We start from the raw sequence: 21,679 nt of genomic DNA on the forward strand, positions 1-21,679 counted from the left end.
TAGAGAGGCAAAAAAATGGCTGATCCCATGGGATGCAGAAAAACGTAGGTAGGAGATAGGTAAAAGTGCAGGTGGGAATTCACACCCAGTTTGACAGTGACAAGACCTCTAAATCCCTTACAGTTTAAGCTCTCAGCCCAGGCCTGCAAGCATCTTCAGCATCATTTTGCTATCAGACTTGAATTAATATTGAGCAGAAAGTGGTTTTCAGTACAAATCACTGAAAATAGCCCCAAATTTGTACCAGGGACTGCCTCAGGGACTGCATCAGGGTCTCTTACTGTACTAAGCCTTCACACCACTCATTCTCAACACTTCTCTAACCTCCCCTTTAGTTACAGCACACGTTATCTGATGCTGCCTCAACTTTGACATCCAACATGAAGAGAATGTTTCACCTGCAGGCTGCCATTTTCTGCTGCATGATGCATTCTTATGCACACCTTGAAGCACGAGCCTAGCAACACCACAAAACTCCTCTTTGCAGAAGCTCCTGATAGCAGAAACGCAATATTCTCAGATGTTAATGACCAAAATTACCTTAGAGAGCTTTGGACAGGCTCCAAAATAAAATGACTCTCTCTTCTTATCAGAGGTAACCAATTTCTGCATCCAGTTATCATTTAGATGTTTGTTAAGCTGACTGAAGGAAGGTCACTGAAATGAGATGCTGGAAAATAGCTGTCTGTAGAGATGTATGAGCTCTCAGACATTCACAGACTCTTCAATTAGGGAAAGAAACCACCAACACCAACAGAAATCTTTTAGCAGGCAGCTGGTCCTTGTAGGATATGTGAGCAAGCAAAATGAAACCAGCTTAGAGAATGAGGCCTACAGTTTCACAAGAAACCCTTTCAGACTCATTGTAAGTCTCTGACAATTATCTCCTTTTTGTAAATGAAAGTTGTTTTATTCATTCACACCTATAAACTGGTTGTTATTTGGGTATCTCTCTCTGCTCATCACTCTCTGGCACCTCAAATGGTTAAGTAGGGCTCCAAGAAGGTATGTGTTGTAGAGGAGCATGAGAACGCCCACGCTGTGGCTGTATTATTCCTATACTGTCACCTGCCACTAAACTCACACTGTTATTTGACTGCAAAGGAGAAAGAAGGGGAAACTTACAGTCAAAAGAGGAAATGGAAGATGTGAATGCAGTATTTCTCTCCCTCACTTTTCCATTTTCTCTCTCCATAACCGCTGTTTCCCTCCCTGAAACCAACCTCATGAGAAGCTGCAGCTTGGCTGTAAAAAGTATTTCTGTCTAGAAACTTCTCAAATGTTATCCTGAGTTATGAACCAAAAGCATCTCATTTCTCACTCATCTGACCTAAGCTGACTCCCAAGAGGAGACAGCCTGGCTGGCAGCAGTGAAGCAAAATGAATGTTTCCTATAGATACAAATATGCCTTGATGTAGGTTGTGCTCAGATTCTTTATCATCACCGTCACCACAGCTGTCACTGCTGACAATAAAAAGTGAGTACCCTGATAAATTGCTTTGGAATTGATGAATGCCTCCTCCAAGGTTATTTTCATGTGGTGGGACAGCTGATCACACCAGACTTGCCACAGAGCACAACATCCACATTACTTTGTGAAAGTCATCAGTTCTGGGCAAATCCATTCGTGCATAGCTCGAAAAACCTGACTGCAGCTACACAAGCTGCACACTGAGCCCCTTTTACTTGGATAATTTAAACTGTGATTCAGTCAAAGGAGCTCAGACCCTAATAAGCTCTGGATTATAAAGCCAAAATTGGTTTAATTCACTTTTCATTTGTATCTTTTAATTTTCTTTGAGGAGCAACAGACTAAAGCAGGTCTTAATTTTTTTTCCATAGCTCCCAAAGAGGCACAAGCTCCCCTAAATGAGATGGAAGCTGTAAACTGAAGAGATTTATTTCACACTACACACATAAATTTTGCCTTCTGGAAGAAGGATGGAAATGTAGGAAACAGAAGGAACTGACTCCTAATAATGATATATTAAACTCTGCCATCCAGCCTACTCTTCTGAAAGGTAATAAAAGGAAAATCAGCATCAAGGACTGCAAGGAGATGCTAATGCTAGGATGAAGGATAGAAGTTGTTCCTGCTCTGACTCCCCCTTTCAATCACACTTAATTACAGGCCAAGGACAGCAGTTACTTGGCTGGTCCTCTCCATTGTATTAGTGTCTGGACTGCATGGAGCATTTTTAGCCAGTAGGAAGAGCTTTGTAACAACAGCTCAATGACAGAATGTCACAGCAATGGCCAGGAGAGCAATACAGATGGTTTGTCCTCAGAGACCTGCAGTAGGGCCCAGAAAACTTGGTATCATCTCCTAGTATAGGCAGCAGAGCTGTTCTGGGCTGATCATTAAACTGCTCTTCTGCCTCCTTTATCAACCCTTATCTGCAAACAGAATACTGCAATTATCTGGTTTCCTTTGTCTTGCCTCTTCACAGAGGAATGCTTTTTCATGTCAGGGGGAATTGATGACAAGGATGATCCTTGACTGTGGGAGCTCACTGAACGTCTTCCAATGGATGTATTTTTTTAAACTGAAAATTAGCAATGTACTCATTTCAGTGGGAGCCAAGAAGGCTGCTTGAAATAAGCTCAAAAAAGTCAATTTAAATTATCAAAGAACTTTGAAGAAGTGACTTCTGCAAGACTATCTAACAGACAACCTTGTGCTCTGCTTCGGACTCCGCCTGCGCACTGTGGCATTGCGCTTTAACCGAGGCACTGTAAAACCGAAGCTTTGTAATTACATCTTCTCCATCCATCATCATCATCTCAAATCCCCTCCATTTGTCTAACTGACAGCTCAGAAAGATTCATCTGGCATCTAAATATCAAATCAAGTTCTTCTTGCTTTTGTAGGGCAGTAGCAGTGGCAAAAAAAAAAAAATAAAAGCCCCAAAGTTTGGGTTTGGCCTTTTCTGAGAGAGATTTTTGGTGGGTTGGTGTTGGGTGGATTTTTTCTGGTCTTTGCCTTTTTGTAGCATGTACAAAGAAAATACATTGCTGATGTTTTACAGATGTACTGGCTTTGAGCTGCTGACAGATGCAGGAAGTTGATTTTAGCTAACATAATTAACTAGGATGACCTTCAAACTCACAGGGTATTAGCACATGCTCTGTTGAGAACAGCAGTGTGCTACTGCCGCCCTCGATTCGAGTGCTGCCCTCAGAACGGTGTGGTGTGGCTTCTCTCAGATGTGGGAACTGCTGCACGATTCCAGTTGCCAGCAGAGTTAGGAACTTTGCTTTTCAAAGGGAACTTTCTTGGGATACCACCTCTTCCCCACTAGTCTGTAAAGCAGAGAGGTTCCCGTGATGAGGACTTGGAACGTGAGCAAGCACCACAAACCATGACGCGCTAGATGCCACGAGCGAGCCCGAGGTTCTCGGAGCTCTCCTTGTAATTCTGGCCATAAATCCTTCATAGGCAGGCTGTAATCACTGTCATTCAGGGAATGAAACTCACCCATGTACCTTGAAACCCCTGTCATCCATCAGCTTTGTGGCCCTCAGCAAATTACACACTGTCTGTTTCTTAGCCATACAACTAGGTAGGCAGTGCCTGCCTACTCTCAGTGACAGAGCAAGGATCAATTAGCTCACGTTTTTAAAAGCCTCCCAATCAAACACCAGAGCACAGCAACACTACACTCAGTAATGCTGCTCCTTGCTCCAGCTGCTGACTGTGCCCAAGAAATGGGTCTCACAGAAAAGAGAGAGACAAAAGGTAAAGTGGAAAAAAATAAGGAGAATGGAAGGAGCAGTTTCCAGCACAGAAGTAAACGATTCATTTTGAGGAGGGGCACGGTGCTGTCACAGTGTTTTTAACACGGTCAAAGCCACATGGTAATAACCTCAGGGTGTCTGACACTGAGGAGGATGAGGGTTTGGGAAGAGGAAGAAAACAGAGCATGAGGCAGCAAGGGGAAGAGGCATCTGAGCAAAGGGGTAGGGAGCAGCAGTGGTGCTGTTTGACAGAGAGGTGAAAGGATCCAATGAAAGAGAAGCCTCAGATTGGTTTCTCCTCTCACAACCAAAATGTTTAGATCTTGATGCCAGCTACTCCTCCTCAGAGATGAGTAGTGTGAGCTGCTAAGGCGTTTCAATGCAAACAGTACCCTCCTCACCCCCCTGGCTCTTCCACTCTAACATCCCCCTAACATCCTGTTGGCAGACAGCGTAAGACTTGTGGGATGTAAAGCAGCTCTGCCTTGTCGTGTGTGAAAAGCTGCTCTGCACTGGGAAACAGCGCTTGCAAAAAGGTGTGAATGTGACAAGACTCAAACACCACGATCCCCTATTTAACTACAGACCAGAGAGGAAATATTTAGCACACCTCAGGCTCTCAATCTGGAGAAACCCATTACCAAAGAAGAAACCAACAGAGGAGCCTTTGTAACATGTATGCTCACATCCTGGAATCATCAAATGCATCCATTTATTTAAAGAGCCTTGTAATAGTTCCTCGCCTCTGTGTTAATGAAGCCCCCCCGGTGGCATTTTTCAGCCTTTGTGGCACCTTCAGTTGACAGGTGCCCAGGGAAAGAGATCCTTCCTGCTGTTATTGTGAGATTTTGTCAAGTTTTGGAGTTGCACTGAAACCCAAGCTAGATCCTTCCCCACTCTGCAGTGAAAAATCAGAGAAAGGCTGTCTCAGACATTACCTTGGTGATTATGGCACTGACACCGCACAAGCCTCAGATTCCTGGTCTGAACTAAAAAACCCCAGAAACTCCTACTTGTGTTTTCCTGCCAAAGTGCTCTACACTCAGGCCCAGAAATCATTCTACTGCTGCTGTGCTTGTCTCCACCTCAGAGTATTAACCATTTACACAAACTGGTTTGGTCCCAACAGGAGACTGAAACAGCTCCTCCAAAACCAGAGCACCGAACTGCGTGCCAACATCTGTTTGTTTCCAACCATTGTGCACAGAAAACTCTTTCATGAAACATCATTTTCACAGCAAACAAACTGTGCTGCTGAACTTGCAGATCCATTTCCAACCATAGCAACAGCTTTGAGAAGCATTTCACTTCAGCTCTCACCTGGGGCCAGCACAGGTCAGCCTGCTGTGCCTGCACTTCCTGGAGCATCCCCACACTTGATCAGTTACCCTTCTATTGAAGGATGAATGGGTTGCACAACAGAATTCCCCTCTTCTCTTCCCCCATTTTAATTACTGCCCTAAGTAGTTAGGGCAGATCATAGCTGGCTCCCTCTTGGATGCTGGAAAGTAGGTTAATACTCCCAGGCTGTTAAAACACCACAGATATGGAGTACATCTCTGTCTTTAAAGACAGTTAAAGATAGAAATGAACAACTTCCATGGAACTCTTTAATTTGCAGGTTCTCCAGGGGCTAGAGAGACAGTCTGAAAATTATCAATGAAAAGAACAGGCAATGAAGGCAAGGAAATTGCCACCTTGGAGTTTAAAGTGCACATATCTACTACTGCATGTCCTACAGGCAGCTCCCAGGCCAAGCAGGGGATCAGAAACAAAGCCTGCAAACAGAAGGCTGGGCATGCTACCAATGCGATGATGTGTAAAGGTGCTCTGCTGTATTCAAACTCCTTTTTGGACTAACTTTTCAGTAAAATCAGTTTTAAGGAGTGCTGTCTGGGAGGATTGTGTAAGTTAGCATGTTCAGGCAGCTGCTAGGAGACAGAAGATGATGTAAAGCTGCCAATTATTCACCTAGAACAAACATTACCTGTCACTAAACTACTCTTCAAACCATTCCCAAATTGTTTACTAAGTCATCTTTGTAGCTTACTATAATGTATTACTTTAAAATATTTACATTTGATCAAAGCCAGAAGAATATCCACATGTCACTTTAAAAGACAGTTAAGCTCTCTAAGCCTACCTCTGTTGGCACAGTGTTGATCTGAAATACCAGAAACACCCTTTGCTAACTTTTGACAGTGCCTTTACCTCGGTTTAGTAATGCAGTGAGTTGATGATTTAATATTTTTATAACACAGTGGGATATAAAAGAGGCTTTTCACACACAATTTGGTTTTGTCTTGGCTTCTTCCAAGAAGGGCTTGCTTGAAGTTCAACTACCCACAGAAGGAACAGAATTCATCCAGGAAGGTCAAAGTAGCGCATTTTTGCCACAATGAACAAGACAGGCAGGTTTCAGCATGGCCCAGCCTCTGTGCTTTACCCTCTATTAAGTTTTGTTCAAGAAAAACAAACAAGGCACCATTGTTAGTTTCAGAGCTGCTAATACAAAGTGTTTCATTCCTCTCTTGTGCACATGCAAGAAGAGGAAAGAGAACTGTAGACACTGATGTGTGAAGAGGCATTTGTCCCGAGTTTTTTGCACTGTGTCTGGAGAAAAACCATTTACTTGTCTGTGGAGGATGTCCCTGCTCGCTGCAGGGGGTTGGTCTAGATGGCCTTTGGAGGTCACTTCCAACCCAGACCATTCTATGATTCTGTGCTGAAGCTAATGAGCCCTCCTGAGGGGCCAGGCTATCATCCTCTGCACTTGGAACACTGTCTGCCTGCCCTGATTAAATATTTCTGTTTTTCTGTGAGAACTATGACCCAATGGCCTTGGCAGTGAAGGAGTTAAGTGAGTGATGGAAAAAGAGCTGCTTGGTTTTGGAGTTCTCTTAATTGAGCAGAATTAACTGTGCTGCTTCACTCCAGGCATATTGCAGAGTTGTGACACCCATCAGAGCGATGCTCCGTGCCCACAACACCCTCTGTCACTTTGTAAGTAACACCTGAACATATCATCAGCTGCTTCTTACTCCTACCTGGGGCTCCTACCATTTTTACTTCTACTCCATCTACACCATTTTTACTTCTACTCAGATGATCCATCAGCTAGGAGAGCATGTTGGGAATTCTCTGGGAACCCTGTGGTGCAGAGTATTGAAGTAGTGGTTGCCAGAGTCAGAAAGTCACCAAGGGAAGTGTAGCTATACATCAACCAGATGAGAACACTTGCTAGAAATGAGGCAGCAGGCTTTACCACCAGTACTTGAGGTAGCACCACATCTGCACAACATTAACATCTGATCTTTGCAGTTGCTTCACTTTAGGATAATCCCTTCAAATGACTCGTGCATGGAGGCCATAGCTCAATCACCCATGAACAGCTCCCTTCACAACGTATTCATATACTTACTGTTTCTTCACCAGAACCGTGAGCATCCTTACCCCTGCCATCAGCCCTGCAGCCGAGCTCTTGCTGCTGGCTCTGGTACTTACCCTCTCTCCAGGACACAGGACATGGCAACTGTTTGGTGTCTAGGTTGATGTCTTGCTGTAACACGACAGAGGGGTGTGCTTGGCAGTACCCTTCTTCTCCATCCTTACTAAGGGTGTGATTTCTGCTTAGGTTCAGCAATAACCTTGCTTATAAAACGAGCTGCTAGGCACACAAACATGGGCTCTCACCTCCACTATCAGGCTGGCTGCTTGCTAGCATGGTCCCCTGATGCCATGTGTTACTTTAGGCTCTGTGACTGTCCCCGCCTTGGTCCTAGGCAGCTGTCTTCTCAGAAGGCCAGCCCTGAATGCCTGAGAAGGGTGGGAAGAGGAGTGGTGAAAGAATGGAGGAATCTCTTCCTTCCCAGCTCAGGTCTGCCTTGTTTGCCATAAACTCTTTCTCAGTAGTGGGGGCTGTTCATTAATAAACTCGGCTCCCCTCTCCTCCAGCACCAGCTTGCCAGAACTGACAGTGAGCAGGGAACTCGGTGATGCCCACTGCTGTTTTTTCTGCCCTGACATGAGACTGTATCTTTCCTCTATGAGCTGAGCTCAGGGAATAGCAAAGTGAGTAATTAGCTGTCATGAGCTGTGCCAGATTCCTGGCAAATTCTACACTGCACTTCGAGGCAACTTTTCAGAAGATACTCGGTGGCTACAGAGACTGAGCTGACCCTTGCTGTTTTCATGGAAGCAACTGTCCCCCAGTCACTTGCTACATTTACATACTCTGTTAACTAGTTAGGGGTCATGATGATGACAAAGGTTTTATGGGCCAAACTCCCAATTAGGTCGTAACATGATCCAGCCCCACAACTGGATTCTGGCAGCATCCTGAAAGAATGAATGTGAACTTTCTCTAAGTACAGAAATACTGCTGTCCTCTCCCTTTACCTTGTAAACCCTGTTTTCTATCAGCTTGGGGTTTCTTTTGCATTGATTCTCCTCCCTTCACACTCTGTGATTAAATGTTCTCCTCTTCCCCAAACTTACTGTCTGCAGTGCCTTTTTCCTGGGCTCAGTCTGGACAAGAACATGCTGGAAACAAGCAGCCTTTGTGCTGCTGTTCTGCAGCATATGAGCACGTAGAATTGCTGCCTTCTCCTCATTTTATCTGCACACTGCCTTGGTTCTGCTCAGCCAAAGGTATCTATGCAAAGAGGGAGAAGAGAGGAAAAGCTTCTAGTCTGCTATATGTAGATTCCATTCAAGAAAGGCAAAGACAGGCCTCAGAATAGAGAAGCCTCCCCTCTCATAGGAATCACACCCTCCCTGTGCTCCTGGTACAGACATGTTAGTGGCTCTCCCTGCAGGCACCAGACATTCAGCAGCTGGACCGTGCAGCACTGAACTTGTAACCCTTTTACCCAAAGCTGTATTTTCCCAGTACTTAGTTAGGAAAAAAGAAACTGAATCTCCTACAGCAATTTGTATCAATTCACCAACTAATAGAGTTTTTTTTTCTGACTAATGGTCTTTTCTTAAGATGAGTTCTGTATGAAGTATGACTGTACAAGAAGTAATTGTGTTTTCTGTGAGCACACAGTCCAAGGAGACAAATTACAGAGGATTAACAGCACACTAAAGAAACCGTAAAGCTAATTCCTGACACAATGAACTCCAGATTCAATGTACAGCTCTAGGAGATGAATATTTATTTTCTTAACTGGAAGCTCACTTTCAGGAAATGGAACCAGTCTAATTCCTCCAGGAATGTGTATGGTGTATATTCAAGACCCACCAAATGGACATTTTCTGCCTCTCAAACAATCTCTGCTCCTTAGTCACATTAAAAAAGTGAATGCATGAAAGCTTTGGTTCCTTTCTGCTCAGAACAAATTGCATGCTCTTGTGCACTCCTAAAGAGAAAGCATCATTACCGAAAGCCACCAGGAGGCAGCACATTAAAACAGTTGTGCTATAAAAGGTCATCCAGGATTAAAAAATCCTCCAAACCCCACAAAGTCCTGCCCCTCTCCCCTATTCAACCTGGCATTTAGCAAATGTGCTCTTGCATCGCCCCTCCTTGCCTCTGTGCTTTACGCACTGATCTCTACATACCTGAGATCATAGCAATTCCACTGCTGTCAAACAGCTTGCTGCAGGCACACTTAAAATGGAAGTCAAACTGATTTCTGGAATAACATTTAGTGGAAAAAATGAGTAAACAAAACAGGTAGAAGTGATATGGCAAAATAGAAAACTTCCCAACAGACTAAACAGCTTTTGCTGCCCCAGGGGCTTACCTAAGCATTCCACTCCCCTGATTATTCGTCTGTTGTCTACAAATGGACAGCAAAATGCAGCCAAAAGGGAGCAGTGAAATTTTCACAACCGCAGGAATACGCTCTTGCTCCTTCCACAGGCTCCTGGATCACTGCCACACCAGCACCACTGCTACAGCTCTGGCTCTCTACTGTGCTGGCCCTCGCACAGAGCTGGAGAAATCATCTGGCTCTGCACTTCATGACCCTTGAAGGCTGGAAGTTGTCTCCTCTCCTCTGCTGCCTCGGTCCTTCTTTTCTGCTAGTATAAAAGACTGTTCTCAGCTGTGGCTCAGCACAGGATAAGAGAGCCTAAAATCACTGCAAACATTTATAATAGCTTTTAAACTGGTACATTAAATGCTAATTATGTGTGGAGTTTTATGGTCTACACTTCCAAACACACAATAAATGCTCTTACAGCATGTTCTGTTACGCACTCAGCATGTGAAATACAGTTAAGGCAGGTACAGAAATGTGCAAACTACTTAAACCACTTCTAAGTAGGGATCTATGAGCAAAGTCTGTCAGCAAATACAGCATCAACAGTTGTGCAATCAGGTCTTAAGGAGAGGCACCGAAAAACTAACCAAAAGACAAATCACCAAGGCAAACACTCAGATTTTCAAGCTCCAAGAGCAGCTCCTAAGAAACTGCATCTCTGTTTCTGTCTTAATCCAGACACCACACTCCATACTCCAATGGGAAAACCACAGCTGAAGGGGAAATCAAAACACAAGCACAATGTCAGGAGAAATCACAAATTTATTCATTCTTAAATATATCAATCATTTACCATTATGGCAAGAAATATGTACACTGTGTCCCATGGTAAACTGCAGTGTTCCAAAATGACAGAAGTGTAATAGCTCAGTTGTGGTGGAGAGAACAAATCACAATTTCCTCACGGCTTGGTGTGGAAGACAAACTTGGTCTACATTAATACTTCAACACCACATGCTATGTTAGGAGTATAAAAAAAAACAACCACCCCACCCTACACCTAATCTGTTAATTTTAAGTACATTTATGCCACTTATAGCCGCTTCACAGAAAAGAAAAAACAAAAAAAGGCAAAATAAACTGATGAGGGGACAAAAAATAAAGAACTAAAAAGAGGCCATTACTTTTTTTCACAGATCCCATTGGCAGGTTAATATGGCTCAACACATTTATTGTAGATGCTTATTTTAAATATATACTGTTTAAAATCATGTAGTAATTATCAGAGAAGCTTAAATCCATCTACCATACATCCACTAGTAACAACACCAACATGTTTAAGAACTGCTTTTGATTAGTAATCAACACAGAAATGTGAAATGATACAAAGTAGGAAGCTTTCCTGTTTTAAAAACTCCAGGCTGCTGAGTTTGCAGATTTGTCACCACTAGAAAGGACATTGACTGAGATACCATGCACTGTACAGCGCTGCAGCGAACAGTGAGCCCTGCTGGGAACAGAACAATTAACAAGGAGAAAAATAACCCAGGCCTCTGGTTTTCTACTACAAGTGGAAGAGAATTAACCTAAAAGCTTGCAAGGATGTGTTTTCACAGCCAGGTGTAAGGAAAGCAGAACCAGCCCCTGTGACACTTTGTGTTCTGAGCTGACACTGAGAGCATTCCCCACGCAGTGCACAGGCGGTGGCAGCAAGGGGTCAGGGCCACCACGGTCTAGTAAGGCTGCAAAGATGCTGTCCTTGATCCTGTAAGGCTGCAGGAGGGATTGGAGAGACCACAAGCAGACTGAGAGAAAGGAGACACCAATCTGTGCTCAAGTGTTAAGAGTCTTACTAGAGATCTGGTGTATGCACAACATGTTTCACACAATCACAGAATAAGTAGGGGTTGAAGGGACCTCTGGAGATCAAAGAGCCCAACCCCCATGCCAGAACTCCTTGCGTAGGACAGCGTCCAGGTGGGTCTGGAATGACTCCAGAGATGGAGACTCCACCACCTCTCTGGGCAGCCCGCTCCAGTGCTCCGTCACCCTCAAAGAAATTCCTCCTCACGTTCAGAAGGAATCTGATCAAGATTGTGCCTTTTACCTCTTTTCCTGCCACTGGGCACCACTGAAAAAATACTGGCTCCATCCTCCTGACACCCACCAAAGCTTTCAGTATTGATAGGCATTGAAAAGACCCCCCCTCAGTCTTCTCTTCTTTAGGCTAAAAAGCCCCAAGTCCCTCAGCATTTCTCCGTAAGAAGGATGTTCTACTGCCCTAATCATCTTTGTAGCCCTTCTTCTTTCCAAAGAAGCAACAGCAGCAGTGGAAAGTAAACTCTTCATACTGAAGTTTTACAGCCTAATATTTCTCAAGCACATCTGGTCTACAGCTTAACCAACATTTTAGAGGTTTTTAAAGCCTCCTTAAAAAAAATCTACAGTAAACCCTAAAAGCGATACAAATCTTTCTCTATTCTTCCATTTTAGTCCTCAAAAACTGCCCCTCAGACATCACTTAAATCTAAAAACATATATTCCTTTTTATTTTGGTTAATCATCCAGTAGAAATTTTGACTTAACAGTAAGAAAGGAAAGAGTCAAAAGGGAAAAGAGAAGCTGCTGGCTCCCCAGGACACTGATGGTTAATTCTGAAGTGACCAAGCCAGTAAATGATGAGATTTTTCCAGTTTACACAGACTAATAAACTAAAAGGCTTCAGCTGGTACAAAACCAAGATATTATCACTTCCACATTTATCAGTGCTTTTGTCCACCTACGTGCTGTCATAAAAATCTGTTGTCCAGTAACAGAGCTGCCAGCGGAAATCCTGACCATGCCTACCAGAACCAAAGCAAAATCCTGGGACTCTGGGGAAACAGAGGAGTCAAAAACTAGCTCTTAACAAATGAAAACAACAACCCCAAAACAACCAAAAAAAAAGGTAAAGTAAAATGTACTTTTTGGAAAACTTGCTTTCTTGTTTAATAAATGGGACAGTTTTTACAGGTGTCTGTCAAAGCCTGGCATAAATGGAGAAAGTGACAAATGTAGCCTGTGTCTGCTGCTGTCCATCGACTATTTTCTTTGTCTTTTATGCCTCATTATCCTCTGTTTGCATGGAACATCACCTTCATTGAAATGTTAACAGTGTACAGATGGAATATACAGCAACATGGTGCATCACAAAATGTGTTACATGAAGAACCTTCACAACTTCATGCACTCAGAAACATGCATGAAGAGAACGGGATGGCCAAGATGGTAATCACCCGGGTGCGTTGGGTACAGAAAATGCAAGAGCGGCACTGCTGATATTTTTAGCTAGGAGGAAGGAGAAAAGAAACAAACAACAGATTGCCATTACTGAAGTAACATCACCACCAGATTACAATACATGCTCAAGTGTTAGCCAATACTATTTAAAATAAAATCTTCTTGAGATCATTTAGCACAATGTTGTGAAGAAAACCAAGGGAAAAGAAAACCCCAAACGCTCAGGCAAAGCATTCTTTTATTTTTCAAACCACTTTACAGACATTTTCCATCTTTACAACATGCCAGAGAGGCTGTTAAAATGAAAAAGGAAACTGAGGCAGGGAGCCAAAGCTCCTTAACCCATTTCTTAAAGGAAAGAGGGCAGAATTCAGAGGGAAGTCTCCGAGTTTAACTTACTTCCTCAGCACGTACATTACAGACACTGCCACAGACTGAGATTCTCATACAAAAACTGAACCAAGTACAAGGAGGAATCAGGTGTCATTTACATGCAAGACATGCGAGAGCCGTATGCAAAGAGAAAACCAAAGAAAAGGAATGTGTAAGCAAGGAGTTAACTAACTCAGCTTAGAATATCAGTTGTATTACCGTAGCATCTAGGGGCCGAAGTCATGACTGGGATCCCGCTGTGCTAGGCACTGTACAAACACAGAACAGACTCTTTACTGAAGTCCTCATGCTGTTTGATATTTTACTCAAGAAAGCATAAGAAGGTGCAAGGTGTGACAAGTGAGAGAATACAAAAGCCTGGGAACCACAGGTCTGAATTTAGGTCTGGGAGTCAGTTTTAGGTCCAATAGCCCTTAGACTGCCAGCGTCATGCAGGTCCACTCTGTGTATATGCAGACAGAGTTCTTAAACACACGGAATATAGAAAGATTTCCTGCCATCAGTCAGATCACTAAGAGAAAAACAATGGACAAGCCAGAAACCAAAGTTTGTTTTGTCTGACTCACAGCAAAAACTACAAATAACATTTGTTTATAAACTAAACCTACATTTGTGCTCATATTCTTTTCCAAGTAAATGATCTGTTTTAAGGAAACATTGCCATATTCCTGTAGCTGCCAAAGAGCTCAATTCTGTCCTTAGATTTATGCACACTTCTTGCTGTAGTCCTGAAAACAAGTAAGGGACTGTGCTTGCAGCAACTGCTGTGACATTAGACAGGATACAGTGCTTACAAAAGCAGCTCACAGCTCTCATTGCTTCTGCAAGCTTATTAGATTTGAAATTCTTCTTCAGACTCTACGTGTAAAATACTTTTTTATTATGGAAGTGCCATGGTTACCTACTGTGTATTCTCAGTAATTAAATAAACATTTAGAAATAGTTAGAAAAGAAAGGAAGGGTAATTCAGAACCGTATTTTAATTCAACTTTTTCTGTAGCTTTCCAAAATGGAGTTACTGCTACACTGCTGCTCTTATTGGGAAAAGCAAAGTTTAAAGTAGCCTAAAAAGATGCTCAGGATGGGTTCTATAAGGTGCTAGATGGGAATCTACCCCTTAAACTGGAGAAGATGGAAATTAGAGAAAGAAGGTATAGAATAAGTGAAATAAAAATGACAGTGCCTGGGCTGAGAGGGGAACGATTAGCCTAGAGGAGACTCACTAGGTCTTTGCCAATGACCCTAGCACAAGCAGGAGTGATCTCAGGTAGGACACTTACACTCAGGTGGAAGGCACTATAAATACAAAGGAAAACAGGAGTATTGTGCAAGAAGAACATGAAAACCTTGAGGGATGGGTAATCCAGAAATGTCACAGGTAGTAACAGAAGTACAAAGCTGCACACTCAGCACGAATTTCTATACAGTCCTTGCTTGGAAATGGCAGTTGAGGATAAATAGGTTGCTGTCTTAGATGATCTTCTGAAGTGATACAGTTGACAAAACTGCCAAACCCATGCCAGAATAGAGGAGGTGTGGCATTCTCCACAGGGAAAACAACACCACTGTAAAGTCAAATAAAACTCTGGCCACAACTCTACCCAGCATTTCAGGAGAACTCACACTAATGAAATGACAAACCTCAAACTAAAAAAGACAGTGAAAAGCTATTAAGGTAGCCAAGAAAATGGAGAGTCTGTCAAGCAAAAGCCAACCAAGGTAGCATTGTTTATTTACCCTATGAAAATAGAAGGTGGGAAGTGATCTAATCAGCCTTTATACAGAACATCTCATGTCCACATGCCTATCTCCACTATAGAGCAATGATGAGGGAAGAATAATCAGGTATACAATGAATACCACTAAAATTTAGGCTGGAAAGTAAAGTTTCTAACCATCATATCAATGATGTTTTAGACTGTGATATCAGCAAGTCCATAAAATGATATTTTGCCTTTAGGATTCTTTCCTATAAATATGGTTAGGGTAAAAAAATAACTTACATCCTCTCTGCCCCCAAACTTTTCTCAAGAGAGAGAACCCCCCCCCAACCCTAAAGAAAAATGATTCTCTAGCCTAATTCATGTAATTCTGCTATAAGCACTTAGTGTCCAGGGTGCAGGCATCCAGGTGAAGCTTTCACTTTTCTCTCACTTATGGCTTCTGGCTCTACACATCTCCAGGGCATATCCCTTGACAGAATTCTCCTCTAGGAAAACACCAAAAATCTACATAACACTGCATGTTCCAGGGAAATGTAAGTACTCTTTCCATATTACCTCTTTAAACACTGGCAGTGCAGCTGGAATGTGAAATACAACAGATATGTGACATGGCTCCTACTCCTGTTGGCTCCACATCTTTAAAAAAAATTCATTAGGTATCACCAGGCAACAGAATTGTTTTTTCCTAATAATAATTAAAAAAAAAAAGAAGTTAAAAATATAAGACAATTAATCCCCCCTGAAGTTTAACACTTCATTCTATCATGTGCCTTACTGTATCAAGTATTATTTCATGTGGGAGGACAATGTTGCAAGATGTAAAATATGATGGAGCTCAGAGGATGAAATCTCTCATCATCCACACCAGGAAATTCAGCCACTATCCATGCTAAGACATCTCACAGAAATGTAATTCTGTCCTATATAGAGGGCTTGCACCTGACTAAATGAAGCCTATACCAGTGCTATCCAACTTGGAAAGAGCCTAACCTAGGCCAGAAGTCAGTGATGTTGAGCTCTGAGGGTCACAGCAGAATTTGTGAAGGCTGCAAGCAGAAGAAAAGCAAAGGACTTGAGCAGAGCCTTCTGAAGAAGCTATGACTCTTCATCTTGTTATTGCAACTGTGGGTGTGCTGTAATCAACACTGCTGAAAATCTGACTCCAGGAATTCAGGTTTGGTTGTGGTGAGTCATAGCACAACTTTGAGGGTATGAGAGGGCACAGAGAGATGCCCAAATGAACATGAGAAAAATGATGAGCAGAGACAGGCTGATCCACACAGAAACTGTAACTATCAGTGACTACTCGGCAATTAAGAGAGTGTGGGAAAAGAGGTAAGAACGCGATAGGAACTTGTATAACTTAATTTACAATGTAAACACATCAACTGGCTCAAAACCAACCTGCAGTGAACATAACGAGGCCTGAGTAAGTAGAAGTGGCTGGAAATCACAACAAGTATTACTCAACCTTCAGTTTTTCAGAGCAGTGAAACTTTTTACCTTGAAACCTACTGGTCAGCTCTAACAGCTCCATGTAACCTACTGCTTTTTATTTGTCCAGGTTTTCCTGATAGAATCTATTTCAGGATTTCCAATCTTATTGTGTGTGACCTGTGTCAAGCCTTCTCTACATGAAAACGTTTTTGTGCTCTCCAAGCTGTCAGTTCAGGGACTGAGTTGGATCAGTGGGCATCACAGTCAAAAACAACAACAAAACAAAGCATCATTTAAAAAACAATTGCACCAATACTACCTGCACACTACTGAATATAATACACACTGCATAAATGAACACAAGAAATTACACTTTCAAGAGAACAGTTTCGTAGTTTTTAAGGCCAAAAGCAGCTATTTGACTATCTGGTCTGACCTATATAGTTTAAGCTGGTGGTCTGAATTGTTTCTTACTTGATAGGAACCGTTGGTGACCCTGATCGGTGAAAATGAACGTTCTGCCACTTGCCGTCGCGGCGGTGCCAGACCCGCGTCTCCTCTGACTGCATAGTCTTTGGCATCCCGCTGCCATCCATGTACTGCGTCAGCCGGATGTACGCGATGCAGGCAGCGTCCTCACCCACCAGGTGGACGTGAGGGTTGAGGATAATGGTGTGGATTGGCTTGTTACTTTTGGATAAAGCTAGGAACAAACACACACACATTACGTTTTCTCCAGGCAAGACAAAATTATTCATAGAATCATAGAAGGCGAGGGGTTGGAAAGCATCTCTGGAGATCACACAGTCTGATCCCCCTGCAAAGCAGGACTGCTTAGGGCTTACTCTGCTTTTGTACAAAACACAAATCTCAAGATTAGGAGACACAAAGCAGTAATTAGTCTTTGCTGATAATCATGACTGACATCTAGCTCAAGCACACTGTAGAAATGAGCACAGACACAGCATGAAGCATATTTTCCTCTTTCCTATAAGAACACCAATCAAATGTTCAATAGTACAAATTATTTCACAGAATCACCATTCTGGGGCTGGAAGGGACTTGAAAGGTGATCAAATCCCTTGCCAGAGCAGATCACCTAGGGCAGGTCACTCACAGCACTGTGTCTGATGTCTAGTGACATTTGTACATAATATTTTCAGTCAAAAGAATTCAGTTGTTAACTTCATCTTGTGACATAATTAATTAAGTGCTGTGATCTACGAAAATGAAAAAGCAGCAGTAAAGAAAGGAAACATTTTTAAGGAAAAATATGGAAAATGCTGGTTTTGAGATGAAAAATTTGGGAATATGATAACCCTATTTTGTGGTTATATATGTTGCATGACACTCCAAATCTTTCTTAAATCCACTCAAGGGGTAATTTTTCTGCCTTACAGCTGAGGCGATTGCAGTATGTATTATATATATTGATGTTTCTAATACCTACACACACAGAGCAATACAAAAAAGACAGCTGATCAGATCCTCAGCAGTGCAGACTGACTAGGCTGCCCTCCCCAGTGCATCACTCAAGTGCAGCTGTTAGCTGCAATCACCGTAATCACAGGATTCAGTGACCTTTCTTTTAAGTATACTCAGACCATGAGTATGCATCATCTTCTGAACAAAAAAGACCCAAACCTGCCAAAGAAGGCCTCACAAGTCAATGGCACTACATGTAGGAATGTTTACTCGTGACTGAAAACCTCAGGGTATTTTTATGCCTCGCATCATTATTTAAGCAAGATTTAATTATAGTATTTTCTCCATTGGAAAGAATACAAGTATGAGAATTACGCATCTACAGTTTGTTTTTTGTCTTACACATCTTGACTTTCTCTTTTCAAGTAACTGAAACTTTCCTCTGCTATCCCAGATGCCCTATGATATGTAAATGAGCACAGCAGAAACAGATAGAAAAAGACACAGAATAAAACTCTGAGGAAAATAATACCCCTTTCCCCTGCCCAAATCAATGAACTGCCAAGTCAAAACGCTAAGGAGACCAGAGAAACACAGTCTGAGGGAACAGATGAAGATGTACAGTGATGATAAAGTTACGTTTACCATTTTCAAAGTAAAACCGATGGAAGTCCATCCCTTCTACTAGATTACCCAAAGCTTCAGGTTCGAAAGATGTAAGGCCTGGATCACAGATTTTTCTGTGGGAAAGAGGAAATTCTGTAATAAACAATGCAGTTGTGCAGCACAACTCTGCAGAGATGACCTTCTAAATGTTTCCTTTATTCCCATTGGACTCATGACTTACCTGTGCCATCACACTGGAAAAGAAGAGAGCCTAAATGGGGACAAGTACTGGAGTTTTGGTTTCATCTCAATTAGTAACTTTGGCAGCTTATTTAGGTAGACCATATCTCATGAAATCATCTTCTGACCAAAGAACAAGACTGCCAAAGGAGGCCTCCTAAGTCAACAGAATCACATCTGGGAATTTTTACCGGTGACTGTGCAGTCCAGAGGGTATTTTTTCACCTCTCACATCATTATTTCAATGAGATCTTTTTATTATTTTTTTAACTGACAAACACACTCATACCTCAACACCCATATTCACATGCAGGGTGTCAAACACATCAACTCTCCTCACTCCTCCTGAAATGAGAGAACTTACGTGTAAGCTTCAAAGTCCCCATTGTTGATAGCTTCAATCAACTGCTCGGTAACCTTGATAATCTCCTGCTTACGAGCTAGAGAGAGACACAAACACAACTCTTAAAATGGAAGGCAAAGTGGAAGGAGCCAGCTGAAGGGCTGTCACAACAGCCGTAACAAAGGCATCCTGTCATCCCTCAACTGCACAAGGGCCATCTCTCTTCCTTCTCTGAGCCCAAAGGACATGATCTTGTATTGCTGCTTTATACTGGTTTGGCTTCAGTGTTCTTCTGTATTCATGAGGAATTTAAACATGGCAAGATCAATCCTCTTTCCTGGAATGCTTTCTGATCATCTTTCCTTCACTGAAGGATCTGCAGCTTAAAGAGCAAAACCAAACCATACCTCAACTCTCAACTCCAAATGAAAGGAACCCGTTGATTGTTTCACAAGTCATGCTTTCATGTTTGATATACACACAGGGCCTTTCCCTTTTAAGAGTCTGACACCCACCCTTGAAGTATTGATGCTTGGTTGTAAAATGCTTAACTCATCTCTATTACCACAAACCTCAAGTAGATCATAGTACTAGTACTAGATGTACTGCAGTAAGTGCTAAACACTACCAGAAGTACAATCCATTGCAATCAATAAGCAGAACAGGTATTTCCCTTAAAACTATTCAAACTCAAGCAGTGTTTGCATTTGCCTCAAAGGCAAACATATGTGGAACAGTTTCTCCTTTATCTATTAGTCAGGAAAGAAGCCCATAGCTTAGTGTTGGTTCATTTGATCGAGGTTATACTAAACCAGTGCAGAGTAAAACAAGTTCCTGATTATTGCCATTATCTTACTCTAGGAGGGCAAGATGGAAAATCTGAATTCATTCTGAAAACTGAATCTCTCTTGGTTCAGCCTGATACCAATGAAGCTCATCCAGACCTGCACTGCTCTTAAATCCAGAGTTCTGTGGGTTTAATGCTAAATAGGTAAAGGGAGGTAGATTTTACTGGTACACTTGCAAAGTTCTAACTTACATTCAACTTCTTATTAAAAATCTCAGCAAATCAGTTTGGAAGACCAAGCTTGAACTAATAAGAAATGCAAGAAAGCAGGCTGCAGTAGCTCTCTTGTTCAAGCAACAACTCTAATTCCCCTGCACACTCCCACGTGTGGACTAGCCTGTTCACAACGCACACACAAATACGCTTGGAATGTTAAAATCAAAGTAGTGAGAGAGCTCATTCTTCTTCAAAAAGAAAACGTTGTGGGGCACTGGAAGAATGCAAGTCTCCAGTGATGTACTGCAAGAACAGGCATTGTGGTGTTAGAGAACCTTTTCATTTCTTTCATTTCACCATTGTTTCGTTTAAGAGCAAATCTAATATATTCCGATTAAAAGCACCAAAAAGAAACCAGCAAGAACAGAAATGATGGAGAAAGAAGTGGATATAAATGTCCAGCAAGGCTTTTTGTGGGTAGTTCTTGGCTACGAGGTAGCATAATGGGTCAGAATATTTCAAGTGAGAATTGCTTTATTTTTCACAAAGCTTGTGGATAAAACAAAGTATTTCAACGATGAGATGTTTTGACTGCAGATCAGCAGGGTTTAAACAATGCAGATCAAACTGTGGCCATAGTATGGCACTGTCAGTACAGGCCAAGGGCTAGGGTGAGAAAAAGCTGGCAAGACCAACTCCAGAATACGCAGACGTCATACAGTGAGGAAATCACAAGTTCTGCATGCCACATCTCATATACATAGAACTAAACTAAAGGATTTGATTAAATAACCTGGAAACACATTCCAATCAGAGACTAGGAAATTACCAACTATTAAATCAGAGTGTGGAAAATGAGGTAAAAATCTCTGATGAGCTGCTTCATAATCAAGAGATCGTGTTGTTGGTAATGGAAGCGATGCAACTGACATCAGTAGTTTTGTTCTTAAAATAATTATTTAAAACACATTCTGCTTCTTTCAGACACTGGAATATCTTTCTACTGTTATCAATACTCTAGGTGATTGACTATATAATTACTATCCTGAAATGTTTATTAATTACCCCCACTGCTCTTACAGAAGTAGGACTAGAGTTTTTAGTTGTTCTTGGACATGTTCCTTTTAACACAAATGTCCCTAGGAACAGTCCTCATACTAGCAACGTACAAAAGCAGTATTTTTGTTCTTTGAGAAAGTAGCTTGACAAATAAGAGCAGTGCAGACAGCACTTGCCACAGGGCCTGTGAAATCCACAGCAAAGACAAATGACCTTCATCTTTCCAGTTGTAGAACTTCATACCCCTTACCCTGTTTGCTTTGAAAGAGAGTGATGAAATCCCTGCCAAGCAGTAAAGCACCTTCCCAGGAGAATGAGGTGGCCTGTTCACAGATTAGCAGATGAATTTGAGGATCACGAAAGCGATTCTGTTTCTTACTTCCTCACATGTTGTTTCTTGAGGAGAAAACCCTTAGAACTTTGCATCTCGATGCTCTTAACTATGTACCTTAGTGGACATCACAGTGGATTAACCTCACACCATTCTGGACATGTATAAGTACAGACAAGTGAGTTTATTCCCCCAACTCCCCTCCCTTACAGGCGATGAAGAGAAACAGGCACTTTCAGGGCAGAATTCATCATATCCTAAAATAGCTATTTAAGACAAGAGTGACTCATCTGACCTATTTGCATTGACTAAAGGGAGTCTAGACAACTAGCTCAAATATAGATATCTACATGGTAGAGGATGTCTACATGTGGGGAGACAAATCCTAC

The 21,679-nt window shown here is 42.1% G+C and overlaps 1 protein-coding gene across 33 annotated transcripts in view; it reads right to left on the bottom strand.

Moving 5' to 3' along the window:
* Positions 1-11,541: 11,541 nt before the first annotated feature.
* CAMK2D (calcium/calmodulin dependent protein kinase II delta) overlaps positions 11,542-21,679 on the bottom strand; it is a 128,542-nt gene continuing 118,404 nt past the window's right edge. For 30 of the 33 annotated variants that reach the window (XM_054172589.1, XM_054172587.1, XM_054172606.1 and 27 more), the window contains 5 exons: positions 18,919-18,994; positions 18,354-18,448; positions 16,758-16,986; positions 13,321-13,370; positions 11,542-12,777 (listed from right to left, as the gene is read on the bottom strand). In XM_054172589.1, the coding sequence (XP_054028564.1) occupies positions 13,364-13,370; positions 16,758-16,986; positions 18,354-18,448; positions 18,919-18,994 (407 nt within the window). In that variant the 3' untranslated portion in view covers positions 11,542-12,777; positions 13,321-13,363. Of the gene's footprint in view, positions 12,778-13,320; positions 13,371-15,552; positions 16,987-18,353; positions 18,449-18,918; positions 18,995-21,679 lie in introns of those variants that run through there. The other 3 variants (XM_054172590.1, XM_054172604.1, XM_054172591.1) reach the window with 2 other exon arrangements.

This window comes from Dryobates pubescens, chromosome 24, assembly GCF_014839835.1.
Source record: "Dryobates pubescens isolate bDryPub1 chromosome 24, bDryPub1.pri, whole genome shotgun sequence".
In the NCBI taxonomy this organism is placed as follows: domain Eukaryota; kingdom Metazoa; phylum Chordata; class Aves; order Piciformes; family Picidae; genus Dryobates; species Dryobates pubescens.